At 45.3% G+C, this 20,372-nt stretch overlaps 1 protein-coding gene across 3 annotated transcripts in view; it reads left to right on the top strand.

Moving 5' to 3' along the window:
* The window catches only part of LOC139264313 (catenin delta-2-like), a 1,401,072-nt gene that overhangs the window by 1,257,411 nt on the left and 123,289 nt on the right, over window positions 1-20,372 (top strand). For all 3 annotated transcript variants that reach the window (XM_070880575.1, XM_070880576.1, XM_070880577.1), the window contains one exon: window positions 9,951-10,136. In XM_070880575.1, the coding sequence (XP_070736676.1) occupies window positions 9,951-10,136 (186 nt within the window). The remainder of the gene's footprint in view (window positions 1-9,950; window positions 10,137-20,372) is intronic.

The raw sequence follows: 20,372 nt of genomic DNA, 5'->3' as shown, positions 1-20,372 counted from the left end.
GATGCCATTGCCCGACATAAACTCTCGGAATTCGTAGCTTGTGAAACATGGGTCATTATCACAAACCAGGATGTCCGGCAAGCCGTGGGTTGCAAAGATCGCACGTAGGCTTTCCACGGTGGTGGATGACGTGCATGAATTCAGAATGATGCACTCAATCCATTTCGAGTACGCATCTACCACAATAAGGAACATCTTTCCCATGAACGGGCCCGTGTAATCAACATGAATGCGTGACCATGACCTGGTGGGCCAGGGCCACGGGCTGAGCGGGGCCTCCCTGGGGGCATTACCCAACTGGACACACGTTGTGCACCTGTGAACACAGTGTTCCAGGTCTGAATCAATTCCAGGCCACCAAACGTGTGACCGGGCAATGGCTTTCATCAGCACAATGCCTGGGTGCTCACTGTGGAGTTCCCTGATGAAGGCCTCCCTGCCCTTCTGGGGCATAACTACCCAGCTGCCCCATAGTAGGCAGTCGGCTTGGATGGAGAGCTCATCCATCCGCCTGTGGAACGGTCTGACCTCCTCAGGGCATGCTCCATGTGCGGGTGCCCAATCCCCAGTCAGGGCACGTTTCTTAATCAAGGATAGGAGGGGATCTCTGTTTGTCCAGATTTTGATCTGACGGGCTGTGATGGGGGAGCCTGCGCTGTCAAAGGCATCGACAGCCATGACCATCTCGGCGCTTTGCTCCGCTGCCCCGTCAGTGGTGGGCAGTGGAAGCCTGCTGAGCGCGTCAGCGCAATTTTCAGTGCCGGGCCGGTGCCGGATGGAGTAGTCATAAGCAGCCAGCGTGAGAGCCCATCGCTGTATGCGAGCTGATGCGTGGGCATTGATAGCCTTGCTCTCTGACAACAAGGATGTTAAAGGCTTGTGGTCCATCTCTAATTCAGACTTCCTACCAAAGAGGTACTGATGCATTTTTTTTACACCGTAGACACATGCAAGCGCTTCCTTCTCGACCATCCCATGTCCCCATTCTGGTTGAGAGCGACCTGGAGGCATAAGCCACAGGTTGTAGTTGACCCTCAGCATTGCCCTGCTGCAACACGCACCCAACCCCATAGGACGATGCATCACATGTCAGAACCAAGTTTTTACAGGGGTCGTACAGGGTCAACAACTTGTTTGAACAAAGTAGGTTTCGCGCCCGATCAAAAACCCGTTCCTGACAGTCCCCCCAAAACCAATTGCAACCCTTACACAGGAGCACGTGTAGCGGCTCCAACAATGTGCTCAAGTTTGGCAGAAAGTTCCCGAAATAGTTCAACAGTCCCAGGAATGAATGCAACTCTGATGTGTTGCAGGGCCTGGGTGCTCGTCGAATCGCCTCTGTTTTAGATTCGGTGGTCCGAATCCCATCTGCAGCAACCCTCCTGCCCAGAAACTTAACCTCAGGAGCTAAGAAAAAACATTTAGACTTTTTGAGTCGCAGGCCTACCCGGTCCAGTCGGCGTAGCACCTCCTCCAGGTTGTGGAGGTGTTCCTCGGTGTCTCGACCCATGATGAGGATGTCGTCCTGGAATACGATTGTTCCAGGAATGGATTTCAGCAGGCTTTCCATGTTTCGTTGAAAAATCGCGGCTGCTGATCGAATGACAAATGGGCACCTGTTATAAACGAACAGTCCCTTGTGCGTGGTGATGGTGGTCAGTAGTTTAGATTCGTCGGCCAGTTCATGGGTCATATAAGCTGAAGTGAGGTCCAACTTGGTGAACAACTTGCCGCCTGCTAGCGCGAAAAGGTTCTCTGCTCTCGGGAGCGGGTATTGATCTTGTAGGGACACCTGATTGATGGTGGCCTTGTAGTCGCCACAGATCCTGACAGAGCCATTCGCTTTTAGTACAGGAACGATGGGGCTCGCCCAGTCGCTGAATTCAACAAACGAGATGATCCCCTCTCTCAACAGCCGGTCCAATTCGCTCTCGATCTTTTCCCGCATCACATATGGCACCGCTCTGGCTTTGTGATGCACTGGCCTGGCGTACGTGGTGATGTGTATCACTACTTTAGTGCCTTTGTAAGTCCCGACGCCAGTTTGGAATAGTGAATCGAATTGTTGTAGGACTTGTGAGCACGAACTTCGCTCCACAGATGACATTGCGTGAACATCCCCCCATTTCCAGTTCATCTCGGCTAACCAGCTCCTCCCCAACAGTGCGGGACCATTACCCGGGACAATCCAGAGCGGCAGCCGATTCACTAACCCATTGTGTGTGACAGCCAACATTGCACTGCCTAGCACCGGACTGATTTCTTTAGTGTAAATCTGTAGTTGTGTCTCAATATGTGCTAATTTGGGTCTACTGGCTTTAAGTGGCCATAGCTTCTCAAATTGCTGAACGCCCATGAGTGACTGGCTGGCCCCAGTGTCCAGCTCCATGCATACAGGGATACCGTTTAATAAAACCCTCATCATCATTGGTGGCATTTTGGTGTATGAACTGTGAATATTCGCCACATGGACCCGTTGCACCTCGGCGTCCATCGATTTGCCCTAAAGGTCATCCTGCCTCAAAGAACCCTTTTCTGGTCCACCCGCCTCATATATTAGTCTGGTTGCAGGCTTCCTGCACATTCGAGCTAAGTGGCCACTGAGATTGCAGTTCCTGCAGGCAAACTGTTGAAATCTGCAAGATCTAGCTGAGTGTTTTCCCCCACACCTCTAGCATGAGTTAAAGTTTCCATTGTTGGGAACAACAGGGCTGTGGCCAGGCATTTTGTGCTGACTGTCCCTTTGACTGCTCTTAAGTACCCTATTAGTGGGTGTCAATGGCCCTAGCCCGGGCTGCATTGTCCACTGTGATGGTGTGAATGTCCGTTCAGCCTGCCATTATCTCTGTTGAAGTCCTGCTCTGGGGTCTATTGCTTCGGACTGCCCCTGCCTGCCTGTGGGGCTCTGAGTCACATTAATGATGTTGACTCCCTGATCCATCGCCGCGTTAGAGGCAGAATTGCACGCGTATATTATTTTCGTCTCTTCCTCCCCCACCATAAAAGTTTGAGCCATCAACGCCACCGCTTCCAAGGTCAAATCCTTGGTCTCAATTAATTTGCGGAAAATTCCCGCATGACCGATGTCTTCAATAAAGAAGTCCCTTAGCATCTCCCCCCTGCAGGCATCTGTGAACTTACAGAGGCTGACCAAACGCCGGAGGTCCACTACGAAGTCCGGTATGCTCTGTCCTTCATGATGTCGGTGGGTGTAGAATCTGTGTCAGGGCATATGTATGCGACTCGCCGGTTTGAGGTGCTCCCCGATCAATTTGAAAAGTTCTTCAAAGGTTTTGGCTTTTCAGGTGCTAGTAAGTCCTTCATGAGCGCGTAAGTCTTTGGTCCGCAGCTGGTCAAGAGCTGAGCCCTTCGCTTGTCGGCCGCTGCATCCCCCAGCCAATCTTTCATAACGAAGCTTTGCTGAAGCCTCTCGACAAAATCGTCCCAGTCTTCCCCAACACAGTACCATTCCTCCGTGCTACCGGTGGCCATTCTCGTGGGTCGTGAATTCCCGTTTCTCGTCGCCAATGTAAAGTCCTTACTCTATACTATGAAACCACACGAGGTACCTTCTGGGGACAAGGTCACTCTGTGACCTGAACTCTTTATTTACAGGACTCCAAAAGCAGTGACCCTGTGTGGGACCTCCCTTTTTATACCTGAGTGATCAGGTAAGGAGTGTCTCCCACAAGTTCACCCCTTGTGGTCAAGGTGTGCATCTAGGTTGAGTGTAAACAGTAATACAGTGGTGTTACATTGTGGTTACATACATGACAGAAACATCCTCTCTGCATCCACCTTGTCAAGCCCCCTCATAATCTTATACGTTTCGATAAGACCACCTCTCCTTTTTCTGAATTCCAATGAGTAGAGGCCCGACCTACTCAACCTTTCCTCATAAGTCAACCCCCTCATCTCCAGAATCAACCTACTGAACCTTTTCTGAACTGCCTCCAAAACAAGTATATCCTTTCGTAAATATGGAAACCAAAACTGCCCCAGTATTGCAGGTGTGGCCTCACCAATACCCTGTTTAAATGTAGCAAGACTTCCCTGCTTTTATACTTCACCCCCTTTGCCATAAAGGCCAAGATTCCATTGGCCTTCCTGATCACTTGCTGTACCTACATACTATCCTTTTGTGTTTCATGCACAAGTACCCCCAGATCCCCAGTACTGCAGCACTTTGCAATATTTCTCCATTTAAATAATAACTTGCTGTTTGATTTTTTTCTACCAAAGTGCATGACCTCACATTTTCCAACATTATACTCCATCTGCCAAATTTTTGCCCACTCACTTAGCCTTTTGCAGATTTTTTGTGTCCTCCTCACACATTGCTTTTCCTCCTGTCTTTGTATCATCAGCAAACTTGGCTACGTTACACTCGGTCCCTTATTCCAAGTCGTTTATATAGATTATAAATAGTTGGGGTCCCAGCACTGATCCCTGCTGCATCCCACTAGTTACTGGTTGCCAACCCGAGAATGAACCATTTATCCTGACTCTGTTTTCTGTTAGTTAGCCAATCCTCTATCTATGCTAATATATTACCCCCAACCCCGTCAACTTTTCTCTTGTGCAGTAACCTTTTATGTGGCACCTTGTCAAATGCCTTCTGGAAGTCCAAATACAGCACATCCACTGGTTCCCCTTTATCCACCCTGTCCGTTACACCCTCAAAGAATTCCAGCAAATTCACAAATCCATGCTGACTCTGCCTGACTGAATTATGCTTTTCCAAATGTCCAGCTACTGCTTCTTTAATAATGGACTCCAACATTTTCCCAACCACAGATGTTAGGCTAACTGGTCTATAGTTTCCTGCTTTTTGTCTGCCTCCTTTTTTAAATAGGGGCATCACATTTGCAGTTTTCCAATCTGCTGGGACCTCCCCAGAATCCAGGGAATTTTGGTAAATTACAACCAATGCATCCACAATCCCTGCCGCTACTTCTCTTAAGACCCTAGGATGCAAGCCACCAGGTCCAGGGTATTTATCTGTCTTTAGTCCCATTATCTTACTGAGTACCACCTCCTCAGTGATTGTGATTGTGTTAAATTCCTCCCCCCCCCCCCCCCCCATAGCCCCTTGACTATCTACTGTTGGAATATTGTTAGTGTCCTCTACCGTAAAGACTGAAACAAAATATTTGTTCAGTTTCTGCCATCTCCATGTTCCCCATTACTAATTCCTCGGTCTCGTCCTCTAAGGGAACACTCTTTTCCTTTTTATATACCTATAGAAACTCTTGCTTTCTGTTTTTATATTTCGTGCTAGTTTACTTTGATAGTCTATCTTCCCTTTCTTAATCATTTTTTTAGTCATTCTTTGCTGACTTTTAAAGCTTCCCAATCTTCTGTCCTCCCACTAATTTTGGCCACTTTGTATGCCCTTGTTTTTAATTAGATACCATCCTTTATTTCTTTAGTTAGCCACGGATGGCTATCTTTTCTCTCACACCCTTTACTCCTCACTGGAATATATTTTTCTTGAGAGTTGTGAAATATCTCCTTAAATGTACAGCACTGTTCGTCAACCGTCCTACACTTTAATTTATTTTCCCGGTCCACTTTAGCCAACTCTACCCTCATACCTTCATAGTCTCCTTTATTTAAACTTAGTACGCTGGTTCGAGATCCAACTTTCTCACCCTCCATCTGAATTTGAAATTCAATCATGCTGTTATCACTCATTCTAAGGGGATCCTTTACTAGGAAATTGTTTATTAATCCTGTCTCATTACACAGGACCAGATCTAAGATAGCCTGTCCCCTGGTTTGTTCCGTTACATACTACTCAAAGAACCTGTCCCTTATGCACTCTATGACCTCCTCCTCAAGGTCTTCCTGACCAGTTTGATTTGTCCAATCAATATGGAGGATAAAATCACCCATGATTATTGCTGTTCCCTTTTTACAAGCCCCCACTATTTCCTGGTTTATGCTCCGACGAACAGAGTTGCTACTGTTAGGGGGCCTATAGACTACGCCCACCAGTGACTTTTTCCCCTTATTAGTCCTTATCTCCACCCAAACTGTTTCAACATCCTGATCATTTAAGCCAATATTGTTTCTCACTATTGCATCCTTTATCAATAGAGCTAATGGTCCTATTCCCATCTCAACCTTCCTTTTTTTTGATTTGCCTGTAAAAAAATTTTTTTTTGGTTTTATGTTCTTAATTTAATTTCATAGTTCCTCTTTGCCTTTCTCATAGTTTTTTTTGACATCTTTCCTAATCTTTTTGTATTCTTCTTATCACGCACACCCCTGATGTATCATCATCATCATCATCATCATCGGCAGTCCCTCGGAATCGAGGAAGACTTGCTTCCACTCCTGAAGTGAGTTCTTTAGTGGCTGACCAGTCCAATACAGGAGCCACAGACTCTGTCTGTCACAGGTGGGACAGATAGTCGTTGAGGGAAAGGGTGGGTGGGACAAGTTTGCCGCACGCTCTTTCCGCTGCCTGCGCTTGATTTCTGCATGCTCTCGGCGTTGAGACTCGAGGTACTTGGCACCCTCTCGGATGCAATTCCTCCACTTAGGGCGGTCTTGGGCCCTGGACTCCCAGGTGTCAGTGGGGATGTCGCACTTTATCAGGGAGGCTTTGAGGGTGTCCTTGTAGCGTTTCCGCTGCCCACCTTTGGCTCATTTGCCATGAAGGAGTTTCGAGTAGAGTACTTGCTTTGGGAATCTCGTACCTAGCATGCGAACTATGTGGCCTGCCCAGCGGAGCTGATCGAGTGTGGTCAGTGCTTCAATGCTGGGGATGTTAGCCTGAATGAGGACGCTGATGTTGGTGCGCCTGTCCTCCCAGGGAATTTGTAGGATCTTGTGGAGACATCGTTGGTGATATTTCTCCAGCAACTTGAGGTGTCTACTGTACATGGTCCATGTCTCTGAGCTTAATGTATTCCTCTTTCCTTATCCTCAATTGTTCCCTCATGGCTTTATTCATTCATGGAGTCTCCTTAGTGTTTAGTTTGTTCTTTCCTTTTCACAGAATATATTGTTCCTGCACTCTGTTGAACACTGTTTTAAATGTTTTCCATTGCTGTTCTAGCGGGATAACTAATGAAAGTCTGGGGGAAAGGAAGTGGGGCAGTGGGGATGGATTTCGGAGAGCGGCTAAACTCTTTGACATCACAAAGCTATAATTTCTCCTCTGAAAGCTTTTGTTGCTATCCCAAAATGAGTGTCAATGAATGCAAGTTATCTTCAGGAGAAAGTGTCTCTGAAAATTTTATTTACAAACATGATGAGATAAATCACATTTAAAATGCCTCTGTACTTGTGTACAACACCACTATAATTAAACCAACACATGGTGTTACAATTTGAACTTTCTACTAGTAATTTTAACTTGCATTTAAATTATCCATTGCTGACAGTATCTTCTGAATTAAAATTTCCACCTTTTATATGTGTTGTGAATGGGACAGAATGATTTTGGACTGACTATTACCCTTCCATTACATTATAATACAGCAGAGACCACTTGAGATTCCCAACACACTGACCCGTCCACTTCGAGTCAATAAATGTCACACTGACAGATCATTGCACCAGTCTAAAACCAATAGTTGAATATATTTACCGTGAAATTACATGGAAGCAGAGAAGCATAGCAAAACTCTGACGGTACACACCCCTAATTTGAATAATGCCGATGAGTTCCAAGCATTAGGACTACTACTTATTGGGAGTTCATCTTTTGCGAGGACAAGATCTGTGTACTGCTGCAGCAATTAAAGGTCTGCAGCATCTTAAAGGGCCAGTACACCAAAAATCAAAAGGCCCCAGTTTCAAGGGTGAGGTTGTGCAAATACTTCTCAATTAATTTAGAGAGAGGAGATAAGCATTGCGTGATGCCCAGGAACACAAGCCCATAAGGGGAGCATGGCAGCAACAGGAGATGGCCAGGGCCAGCTCAAATAATCCCAGGCACGGCAACTCAAGTGTCAGAAAAAGTTTAATAACCTTACCGGGTCGATCGGGGCAAGAGGAACCAGCAAACCTGCCAAGGTCACACTGATATCGGAATATTGGACAGGGTGGATCATGATCTATTACACAGCCTGCCCAGATTTCCATCCATTTGTTTTAATGGACCTTAAATCCGGCATGGTTTTCCTCTGTATTCAATATTCCCACATGCACTTCTGGGATGCGAAGCTCTGTGCGGAGTCTGTAAACCTTGTAAAGTACCACTTTCATTTTCCCAGTGACTTTGTGATTAGAGCTGAACCTAAAAGACTGGTGATGTGTCAGAGCAAAGCCAAAAAACTCACTGTATCACATGTCAGCAAGAAAGCTCTTATAATATTTCACTTGTATCTCCCCATGTTTGATCCCTGGTCTATGCTGAATGTGCTAACCTCAGTTTGGCCTACAGCTGATATTGGCTTCCGCAACTCCTGAGCTAGGATTCTCGTCCCTGATTACGTGTGCTGGACAAGTGGGCATTGGGTGAAGACAGGATCTTGCTCAGTTATGCTTCCTTCCACTATTAAATATCCTGCGGATGCTCGCTGACGAGGCTGGCATGGAATAAATGAGGAGAGGGCTGCTGGCACTGTCCACACTAATTGCGGGTAGACTCCTATGTCAGGCAAACAGCGCTAACCATTACCATAGAGTGTCAATTACAAAGACGTCACTTATAACGTATTAAGCACACCGACTATTTCAGGCAGTTTAATCCTCTGCACTTACCAACGTAGTAACAAACTTTATATTTCAGCATAGAAGCCCTTTTACATGTTGTGAAATGACATTGATACAGGGATGTCATTCATTCACAAATTCCCATTCAGTAACGAGATGCAATTGATCTAAGTCTTGAAGCTTGGAGCCTGCTTTTGTTTAATAACGTGGAAGATAGTTAATAGGTACAGGCAGGAAACCTGAGCTGCATATTATGCCACAGGTAGCCCAGTGTTGCCTGTTGAAGGTGTGAGGTCTCCAAGTGCCAGGCTCCTGAATCTGACAGCTGGGCTCTGCTCAGCAGTTTTAGCAGTTTCATAATTTAAAAATTACCCCCCATCCCGCGTACAAAACCCACCCCAAATCCTCTGGAAGCCTTCTTGGGCTAACGTTTCACTCCTACAACTGATGCTGGTTTTGTCGGCCAATCACATTAGCACCAGTCGCTGTAAGCAGTGGGGACTAGACCTGTGGAACTATACCTCAGCACCAGCCAGTAGAGATGGGAGGAAATGGGCGATTGAAAGCAGCAAAAGAAAACGATTGAACACATAACATGCCGCCTTTGTTGGCCCAGAATGAATGAGTTGCATTTTAATGATTGTCAGTAGGTTGGGACATGATGGGCCAGAATTTGCCATCAAATTAACGGCAAGGTTAATGACACTTGCCATTATTTATGGATAAATGGCACAGCTACTTCAGCCGAAGAAGCAGATGCGCGGTTAACTGAATATCCAAGCATTGCCTTCGGAGTTGCTGTTAGCTTCACAAAAACAGCATCTCACCCTTAGCCTCCCCTTAGTAACTTGCTGTATTTTTCCATTAATTGCCCATTAAACTCAACACAGGAAGTTAAGCCTTTTCATTACAGGTGTAAGTACCCCTTTCATTACATGTTGAATGTTAATGACTGCCAACCTCTCTAGCACTGATGCTCTACTGCAGCAAATTATGGCCCATGTAAGTTTAAAACATTTAAAACAAAATTCAAAACAGTAAAATTCTATACCTGAAAGCAGATTCAATCGTAACTTTCCAAAGGGAATGGATATGTACATGAAAAGGAGAAATTTGCAGAGCTATGGAGAAAGAGCAGGGTGAGTGGGACTAATTGACTCAGTGGATAGCTCTTTCAAACAACTGGCATAGCCACGTTGGGTTGAATTGCTGCCTTCTGTGCTGTATGATCCTGTAATGCAATGTAATTCATTTTGGTCTTTGCTTCCTCCTCCCAGACGATTGAGAATTGTGTCTGCATCTTGAGGAACCTTTCTTACCGGCTGGCGGCGGAAACGGCCCAGGGACAGCAGATGGGGACGGACGAGTTTGATGGGCTGCTGTGCAGTGACAGCAATGGCAAGGACAGCGAGAGCTCGGGTTGTTGGGGCAAGAAGAAGAAGAAAAAGAAGGGCCAGAATCAGGTGACAACTGGGCACAGCTCAACTGGGGAGTGGGGGACAGGTCAACTGGGGCGTGGGAACAGCTCAACTGCCGATTAGTGTTAGTGCTGTTCATGAATAGCCGATCCGCTGGGCTCCATTCTTTTTGTTAAAGCAAGCCACTTATTACAAGGTGAGCTGGAGTCGGTGGTTTTAATGGAAGGATAGAGAATGTTCTGAATCACTTTGGAGCTGTTTCGACTTTATACTGATCTTTGTTACAGGCGCGATGTAGCGACAAAGCAACGAAAGTCCGTAGAAATCCATGCATTTTCTCAACACCAATGTAGTGTAATAGAGTGTGCAAAAGTTCTGCTGCTCTGAGACATTTTTGAATTGTATTTATCACCCATCCAATCGCAGAATTGACCTGTGAGTTTCCAAATGAGCGATGTAATCATTATAACTAGTAATAACTTCCAGTCCCCCTCAGGGGTGGACTAAATGGTTCTCATTATCTGAAGATCATTCTGTCGAGGTTGTTTCATCATGGAGTGTAGCAGGAACTGAGTGAACATCTGTATTCCCCTCCCCCCCCCCCCCCCCCCACTTAATTTTGTCACGTCATCCATTTATAAAATTTGGGAGCAAGAGTCCATATGACTTAGTACATGAGAGGAATGTAACGCATGGAAACAACTGCATGGCCACCCTCAAAGACCCCGTTTGAAGTTATTTCTTGCTGGGTTTAGCAAGTGTCTGATTCCATGAAAAGATTTTAGATGTACAAAGCAAAAAGCATGTCACTTCAATTTGTTTGTTGTTGTTTAGGTAGGGTGAACGCAATGTTAATCTACCTCAAATTAAAGCTGGCACCGGCCATGATCCTGGTCAATATACTATTGAAGGTTCTGATGCAAATTCACTGATCAGGCCTTCATACTCCCTAAGATGAAAGATTTAGGATGCAAAGCATTTTGAATTCCACCTTCCTTCATGCTGGGAAAGCCGCGCTACAGCTGTGCGGAGGGGAGAAGCTGGTTGCGATTGACATCCGTGTTCCCTCCTCAGCCAGCCAATTCTCAATAAAGTCAAACAAATACATGTCCAGATAAACACAGAAATTTAGAAACATAGAAATTTATAGCGCAGAAGGAGGCCATTTCGGCCCATCGTGTCCACAACGGCCAATAAAGAGCCACACGGCCCTCGGTCAGCAGCCCTGAAGGTTACATATAAACCTATGAACAATGAACAATGGCGGACAGGTAAAGAGCACCAGGCCCAACCTGTCCTCCCCACTCAATCGCGAAACCCCATGTATGGCAACATTTTACACTCCACCCCATCCGGAGCCATGTGATCTCCTGGGAGAGGCAAAAAAACAGATAAAACACCAGGCCGACTGGGGGAAAAAGAGCTGAGAAAATTCCTCTCTGACCCATCCAGGCAATCAGAATTATTCTGGCCGTATTAGATTCCCTGAAGTACTTAACATCGTGTCTGTGCCAACCAACAAGCGGTTATCCAGTCTAATCCCACTTACTAGCTCTAGTTCCATAACCCTGCAGGTTACGACACTTCAAGTGCACGTCCAAGCACCTTTTAAATGTGGTGAGGGTTTCTGCCTCCACCACCCTTCCAGGCAGCGAGTTCCAGACCCCCACAACCCTCTGCATGAAGAAGCCTCCCCTCAAATCCCCTCTAAACCTTCCACCAATCACCCTAAACCTATGATTCCTCGTAATTCACACCTCCACCAAGGGAAATAGGCCCTTGCTATCCACTATATCCAGGCCCCTCAAAATTTTACACACCTCAATGAGGTCTCCCCTCAGTCTCCTCTGTTGCAAGAACAAACCCAGCCTATCCAATCTGTCCTCGTAGCTAAGAATTTCCATTCCAGGCAGCATCCTCATAAATCTCCTCTGCACCCTCTCTAGTGCAATCACATCCTTCCTATAATACGGCGACCAGAACTGCACACAGTATTCCAGCTGTGGTCTAACTACTGTATTGTACAATTTAAGCATAACCTCCCTGCTCTTGTATTCTATGCCTCGGCCATTAAAGGCAAGCATTCCGTATGCCTTCTTAACCACCTTATTCACCTGGCCCGCTACTTTCATGGATTTGTGGACAAGCACTCCAAGGTCTCTGTTCCTCTACACTTCTAAGTGGCCTACCATTTAATGTGTATACCCTTTCCTGATTGGCACTCCCCAAGTGCATTACTTCACACTTCTCCAACTTAAATTCCATTTGCCACTGTTCTGCCCACCGGACCAGTAGATTGATATCCTCCTGCAGGCCATGATTTTCCTCTTCATTATTAACCACACAACCAATGTTAGTGTCATCTGCAAACTTCTTAATCATGCCCCCTATATTCAAATCTAGATCATTGATATATACCACAAAAAGCAAGGGACCCAGTACTGAGCCCTGCGGAACCCCACTGGAAACATTCTTCCAGTCACAAAAACATCCATAAACCACTGCCCTTTGCTTCCTATCTCTGTCAATTTTGGATCCAACTTGCCACTGTGCCCTGGATCCCATGGGCTTTTACCTTCATGACCAGTCTGCCATGTGGGACCTTATCAAAAGCTTTGCTAAAGTCCATTTACACTACATCGTACGTACAAAGCTCATCGACCCTCCTGGTTACCTCCTCGAAAAATTCAATCAGGTTAGTCAAACACGATCTTCTCTTAACAAATCCGTGCTGACTGTCCCTGATTAATCCTTGACTTTCTAAATGATGATTTATCCTGTCCAGGATTTTTTCCAATAATTTTCCCACCACTGAGGTTAGGCTGACAGGCCTGTAATTACTCGGCCTATCCCTTTCTCCCTTCTTAAACAAGGGTACTACATTAGCAGTCCTCCGGCACCATGCCTGAATCCAAAGAGGACTGTAAAATAATGGTCAAAGCCTCTGCTTTTTCCTCTTTTGCTTCGCTCAACAGCCTGGGATGAATTTCATCTGGGCCTGAGGACTTATCCACTTTCAAAGCTGCTACACTCCTTAATACCTCCTCCATCTACTATATTTATTTCATCCGGAGTTTCACACTCCTCCTCGATAACATTATCTACATTGCCCCTTTCCTTTGTGAAAACAGAAACAAAGTATTCATTAAGAAGCACACCTCCACATACACATTACCCTCATGGTCTCTAATAGGCCCTATCCTTTCTTTAGTTATCCTCTTGCTCTTAATATATTTATAGAATATCTTTGTGCTTTCCTTGATTTTACTTGCCAAGAATTGTTCATGCTCTCTCTTAGCATTCCTAATATCCTTTTTAATTTCACCTCTGAACTTCCTATATTCCTCCAGAGATTCTACAGTATTTAGCCGTCTGTATATGACATAAGCTGCCCTTTTTTTCTTTATCTTCCCCTGTAAGTCCCTAGACATCAAGGGGGTTCTAGAATTGTTATTCCCACCCTTTTTCTTTAAGGGCACTTGTTTGGCCTGAGCCCTCCAGATCTCCTCCTTGAATGCCTCCCACTGTTCCGACACTGATTTACCTTCAAGTAGCTGTTTCCAGTCCACTATGGCCAAATCACTTCTCAACTTAGCAAAGTTAGCTTTTCGCCAATTTGGGACTTTTATTCCTGGTCTATCCTTGTCCTTATCCATAACTACCTTGAACCTGACTGAATTATGATCACTGACACCCAAGTGCGCTCCCACTGATAGCCCTTCCATCTGCCCAGCTTCAATCCCCAAAACTAAATCCAGAACCGCCCCCTCGCATGTTGGGCTTGTTACATACTGACTAAAAAAGTTCTATTGAATGCATTTTAAGAATTCCGCACCCTCTTTACCCTTCACGTTATATTTGTCCCAATCAATATTAGGATAGTTGAAACCCCCTACTATTACTGCCCTATGGTTTTTGACCACAGAAATTTGCCTACATATTTGTTCTTCTATCTCACTCCCACTGTTTGGGGTCTATAATACATACCCAGTAGTGTGATCGCCCCTTTTTTATTTTTCAGTCCGACCCATATGGCCTCATTTGATGATCCCTCTAACATATCATCCCTCCTCATAGCTGTAATAGTTTCTTGAATCAATACCGCGATCCCACCCTCCCCCCCCCCACCCCATTTTTACCCCCGTCTCTGTCTTGTCGAAAAGTCCTGTCACCGGGAATATTGAGCTGCCAAACCTGCCCCTCTTTCAGCCATGTTTCTGTAATGGCTATTATACTCCCAAGTGTCTACCTGTGCTCTCAGCCCATCTGCCTTATTCGCTATATTCCTTGCATTGAATTATACACCCTTTAGCTTGATTACTATATACTAACCCTTGTTTCCTCTGTCTTTCAAATTCACTTTCTACATTCTTGCTTTGAAATTTCAGCTTTACTTCCTTCCCTTTTGAATTTGTTCTCGGGTTCCCATCCCCCTTGCTAGTTTAAACTCTCCCCAACAGCAGTAACAAAACTCCCTGACAGGATATTGGTCCCGGCGCTGTTGAGACGCAACACGTCCGGTTTGTACATCTCCCCCAGAAGTGGTCCCAATGCCTCAGGAATTTAAAACCTTCCTGCACCAACTCTCCAGTCACGCGTTCATAAGACGGTGTTAGTTTTGAGATCGGTACCCTGGATGCAGTGTCGAATCAATGCAGTCTATTGTGTCCAGTGGCTTATTTCAAGAATTAGAATAAAGAGCATGTATTTATATGGCACATTTCATGACCTCAGGATGTCTCAAGATGCTTTACAACCACTAAAGTACTTTAGAAGTATAGTCACTGTTGTAATGTAGGAACCATGGCAGCCAATCTGTGCACAGCATGTTCCCACAAACAGCAATGTGATAAGGACCAGGTAATTAGATTTTTTTTATAAGTGATGTTGGTTGACGGATAAATACTGGCCAGGACACCAGGGAGAATTCCCCTGCTCTTCTTCGAAATTTTGACATCCACATGAAAGGGCGGTTAGGGCCTCGGTTTAACATCTCATCCAAAAAACGGCAACTTCAACACCTATGAGTGTTGGCCTAGATTCTGTGCTCAAGTCTTTGGGGTGGGAATTGAACCTTCTGACCCACAGGGGAGAGTGCTACCAACTGAGCCATGGCCGACACCTTATATTTGGTAGATTCTTCATTTTAATGGTCCCAACTGTTTCCCTGTTTTCCTACACAGTCTTAGAGGATCCCATCAGACAGATGTCACCCAGTTTTATCCTGTTATCATGCTAACATTTTACTCAGTCTCGCGCTGCGCGTTGATCTTGCTGCATTATGCTAGTTGCCAGCCAAAACGACGTTTTAAAAAAGCTTTCTGCAACAGTGATATTTTTAGAATCTGTTGTAGTAGCAAACTGAGTGCATTAAGGTATTTAGAACCTGACTGCAGAAGTCTGGTACAAGGGATACAAAGGTAGTCTGTCACCTCGAGAGGCAGATGCTCCCTATTTGAGCTACAGCTTGGATCGACATCACAAGCAGCCACCCATGCTGGCTGGGCCTCTCCAGTGGCGGGGCTGCTGGATCCAGCACTTTACATCAATGGCATCACGATGCTTGTGGCAAAGAGATGGGCCCTGTGACTTGTGTGTAATACATTGATGAACTATATGCTCCTAAATGTCTGTCTCAGTGGTGGAACACTTTTCAGCTTTGCTGTGCATCATGCACTACTTACCCAGATCAAGTGAAACAGGCCAGGCACAGCGCTGAGCTCCTTCTCTATCCCACGCTGTCTCAACCTCAACCCTGGTAACTTTCTCAAAAAATACAATTAGATTTGTGAGATATGACACCTTTTTTTATGAAGCCATGTTGGGTGTCCCTAATATGTATAAGGTAAGGTGTACTGTTTTGCCCTTGTACAAAACTTGAGTCAGGATGCACTTGGAATACTGGGCAGAAATTCAGCAGCGGCAGAAAGCTGGCGCACCGATGAGTTTTTAGCTGGTGCTTGCCGCTGGAACACTTGGTACGGTGAGTCGATCCATTTTCAGGACTTTGAATGTTTTTCAAAGTCCTGCAGGAAATGAATCATAATGGGGGCGGGCCATAGACTCAAAGCCAGGCTGACGGGCTGAAAATAGGTCAGAAGGCCCGCCCGCCACTGTCAATCAGTGTGGTGACATCACAATGCGTTAAAGGGGAGAGATTCTTGCTATTTTTTAAACTTTGGCCACTGGGCCACCAGGGAGGGTTTCGGCCAGGCCAGTGGCCCAGCCGAACCCTGGGGCCAATATATTGCCGGCCGATTGGCAAGTCGGCCAGCTAAAATTCTTGAACTGCGGCTGAGGCAGTGGGCCCTCCCCTTTAAGGGCTGCCGCACTGCCGGGCCCACAGCCACTCTGCAGAGGTGCACCAACAGGGAAACCTGTTGGGGGCACCGCGCGGCGGGGATCCACGGAGTGGGGTGAAAATCGCTAGGTAAATATTTTTATTGCTGTTTTATTGATTTTATTGGTGGTGATACCACTTGGGCGGTATGGGGTCCAGGCCAAAAAATCCCCAACCTGAATTTTGATTGGGGCAGCCTGTTGAGCCCAAAGTGACGGCCATTCAATTTTTAGGAATGGCCGCCGCAAACGGGCAGTAACGGATCTCTTTGAGACCCCTGAATTTCGGCCCCACTGTGTCCAGTTTTGGTCTCCTCACATAGTGGGTAATATTGAGGTTCTAAAAGAGTGCAGAAGAGAGCCACTAGACTTATTCCAAGTCCAAAGTATTTTAGTTATCAAGATACACTAAAAGAGTTGGGTCTCTATACCTTAGAACAGCGTAGACTTAAGGGGGATCTGATTGAGGTTTCCAAGATAATGAAGGGAATAGACGGTGTTCCAGCTGACTGTATTTTAATTAGGCAGGACCAGGGTCACAAATTTAAGTTGTATAAGGCTAGATCTAGGTTAGACGTCAGGAGGTGGTTCTTTTCCCGGAGAATCGTACACCTCTGGAACAAGCTGCCATTTTGTGTGGTGGATGCAGACTCACTGAATTCCTTCAAGCAAAAGCTGGATTTGTTTCTGGCTGAAGCGGAGATCACCTCTTACAGAAGGTAGACATTGCAGGGAATTCAAGGCTAGAGTGATCGCCTAGATGGGTCGGAGAGGAATTTCCCAGATTTTGTTTTCTCAAATTGGCTGATTTTTTTATCTGTATTTTTTTGTTTCGCCCAGGAGATCACATAGTTTCGGGTGGTGTATATGTTGTGATACACAAGGTATCGCAATTGTGTGGGACTGGCTCGATGGACCAGATGGTCTTTACCCTATCCGTCATTGAACATCCACTGTTCCATATGAACAATCACTGAGTATTTTCAAGATAAGAATGCGATAGACTTTTGGATACTCAAAGAATTGAGGGATATAGGGATAGTGTAGAAAGGTGGAGTTGAGATAAAAGATCAGCCATGATCTTATTGAATGGCGGAGCAGGCTCGAAGGGCCAAAAGGCCTACTCCTATTCCTATTTCTTATGTTCTTATGAAGACAAACCTAGTCTATGCAACCTGTCCTCATAATTTAACCCTTTTAGCCCACTTATCATTTTGGTGAATCTGTGCTGTACCCCTCCAAAGCCAGTATATCCTTCCTGAGCTGCAGTGCCCAGAACTGAATCCAATACTGCAGTACAGGTCTAACAAGAGCTTTATAAAGCTGAATCATACCTTCCACCCCTTCACATTCAAAAAGAAACTTGAAAAGGAAATATTTTCAGGCCCATGTGGAACGAGTGGGGAAATGGGAGTACTGTAATTTGATAGCTTTTTCAAAAAGCCGACATAGGCACGATCAGCTGTAGGGCTTCCTTCTGTACTATATGATGCTATGATTCTAATTTTTTTTAAATGGATGGGTTCATCTGTGCCTTTATAAATAATTGTTGAAAGTGGTGCTGTGCTCATCGGAGGACTCAGCAGTAGGTGAGATCCCTAACTATTCCAGCATTAAAAGCATTAAAATTAGCTTAGGTAGGGGCAATCGGCTAAAATTCCTGTTTCAGATTGCTGGAAGTGTGCATGTGTGAGGATTTGGTCTGATTGTGATGCCCCACAAGGATGGAATAGTCCACTGAAACTCTCTGTCAAGGCTCACCTGTAAATAATGGCCAGGAGGCGGGTGGGGCTGCTGGGGCTGGTATTTGAGGGTGACTGACACCTCTGCAACCAAACTCCAGCCAGACAGAGTGGGGGGAATCAACTCCTTCAGAAGAGGAGGACAGGAGACAAAAGCAGCAAACATAAAACAAAATGGTGTTGATGAGCAAACTGGCTCATGAATTTATCTCAGCCTCGAGTGAAAATAGTTCCATCGAAGAAACCAAGATATTCACGGAGACAAAACGTGAAACTCAAAGTAAGGCATTAACTTGATCTTCTAATAGATTTAAAGAAAGCGAGAGCAGGGTTCTGTTAACTGCATATTGTAAATCCCAAAAGACCAAAACTTGATGTTCGAGCTTGGCATTAGCAGAAATAGCATCTCCATAGCAACTGAGAAGAAGTGTGCAGCTGTCATGCAGTGCTATAACCCAATAATGGAAGCTGATGTGCGTGAATATTTAAGCAGATATGTTCGCCGTTTTCTTACAGAACCTCACTTTGTAGTATCAGTGTAATAGAAAAGTGGTTTCTAGAAGATGCATTTGTTGATGTAACTTTTTCTGACAAGTTCGCCTGCCAGTGGGTGTGTGTAGATCTTGTCAGCTGACTCATGTTTGTTTTGACTCTGACTAAGAAGGTTCTCCATCGTCATAAGACCCTCAGAATTTGAGCAACAGGATATGTTCATTAAATCCAACAACTGCCATCTCTCTATTCTTTCACCACATCACTCAATAAAGAAACTTGAAAAGGAAAAATTTGCAGGCCTATGAGGAAAGAGCGGGGGAGTGAGACTAATTGGATAGCTCTTTGAAAGAGCAGACACAGGCGCAATGGGCTGAAAGGCCTCCTGTGCTGTAATATTCTATGATTCTAATCAAAAATCGTCAAGTAGGCGGGTCTCTATCTGGTACGGCAGCAGGAGAATTTACATTTGGTTAGGGAGGGGCAATCAGCTAAGATTCCTGTTTCAGATTGTTGAAAGTGTGCATGTGCAAGAATTCGGTATGGTTGTGATGCGCCACATGGTAGAATACTCCACTGAAACTCTCTGTCAGATTCACTTGTAAATAATGACCATGGGAGGATGGTATCACAGGGTGACCAGCACCCGAACAGCCAAACCTCAAATAGTAAGGGTGGGGTCTACAGAATAGCATTTACTTGTCTCTTGTACCCATTAATATCTTCCACATAAATGATCTTCCTGATAATTTATGCTACTATCGCCTTATATGGGTGACAAAGTCCTGTCTGACTTCTGTCCTTACTACTGATTTTTAATCTATGACCCCTAGATTTTTGGTCCGTCACACTGGTAATCAACTTACCGGGTTTATCAATTTTGTCAATCCCCTCCGTAATCTTGAAAACCTGGATTAAATCATCTCCAAGTGGCCTCCTTTCCAAAGAGTCAACTTCCATAAGCATCCCTCATGTCAGGACATGAAACCTGAGCATGCTCCAGAATGCCAGCTGCCCTCTGTTAGTGCACTTAACCACAATACCTCATAAGTTATAGGGATAGCACAGGAAAGTGGAGTTGAGGTAGGAGATCAGCCATGATCTCATTGAATGGCAGAGCAGGCTCAAGGGGCAGAATGGCCTACTCCTGCTCCAAATTCTTATGTTCGTATGTAAGTCAGAACTATAAAGGATTTGCATTTATAATGGGGAACAAAGAAATGGCGGACCAGTTAAACAAATACTTTGGTTCTGTCTTCACGAAGGAAGACACAAATAACCTTCCGGAAATACTAGGGGACCAAGGGTCTAGTGAGAAGGAGGAACTGAAGGATATCCTTATAAAGCGGGAAATTGTATTCGGGAAATTGATGGGATTGAAGGCTGATAAATCCCCGGGGCCTGATATTCTGCATCCCAGAGTACTTAAGGAAGTGGCCATAGAAATAGTGGATGCATTGATGATTTTCCAACAGTCTATCGACTCTGGATCAGTTCCTATGAACTGGAGGGTAGCTAATGTAACACCACTTTTTAAAAAAGGAGGGAGAGAGAAAATGGGTAATTATAGACCGGTTAGCCTGACATCAGTAGTAGGGAAAGTGTTGGAATCAATTATTAAAGATGAAATAGCAGTGCATTTGGAAAGCAGTGACAGGATCGGTCCAAGTCAGCATGGATTTATGAAAGGGAAATCATGTTTGACAAA

This window comes from Pristiophorus japonicus, chromosome 5 (genome assembly GCF_044704955.1).
Source record: "Pristiophorus japonicus isolate sPriJap1 chromosome 5, sPriJap1.hap1, whole genome shotgun sequence".
Taxonomy (NCBI): Eukaryota; Metazoa; Chordata; class Chondrichthyes; family Pristiophoridae; genus Pristiophorus; species Pristiophorus japonicus.
Note: the sequence above shows the minus strand (reverse complement) of the source record. Positions and strands in the feature narration are given on the sequence as shown.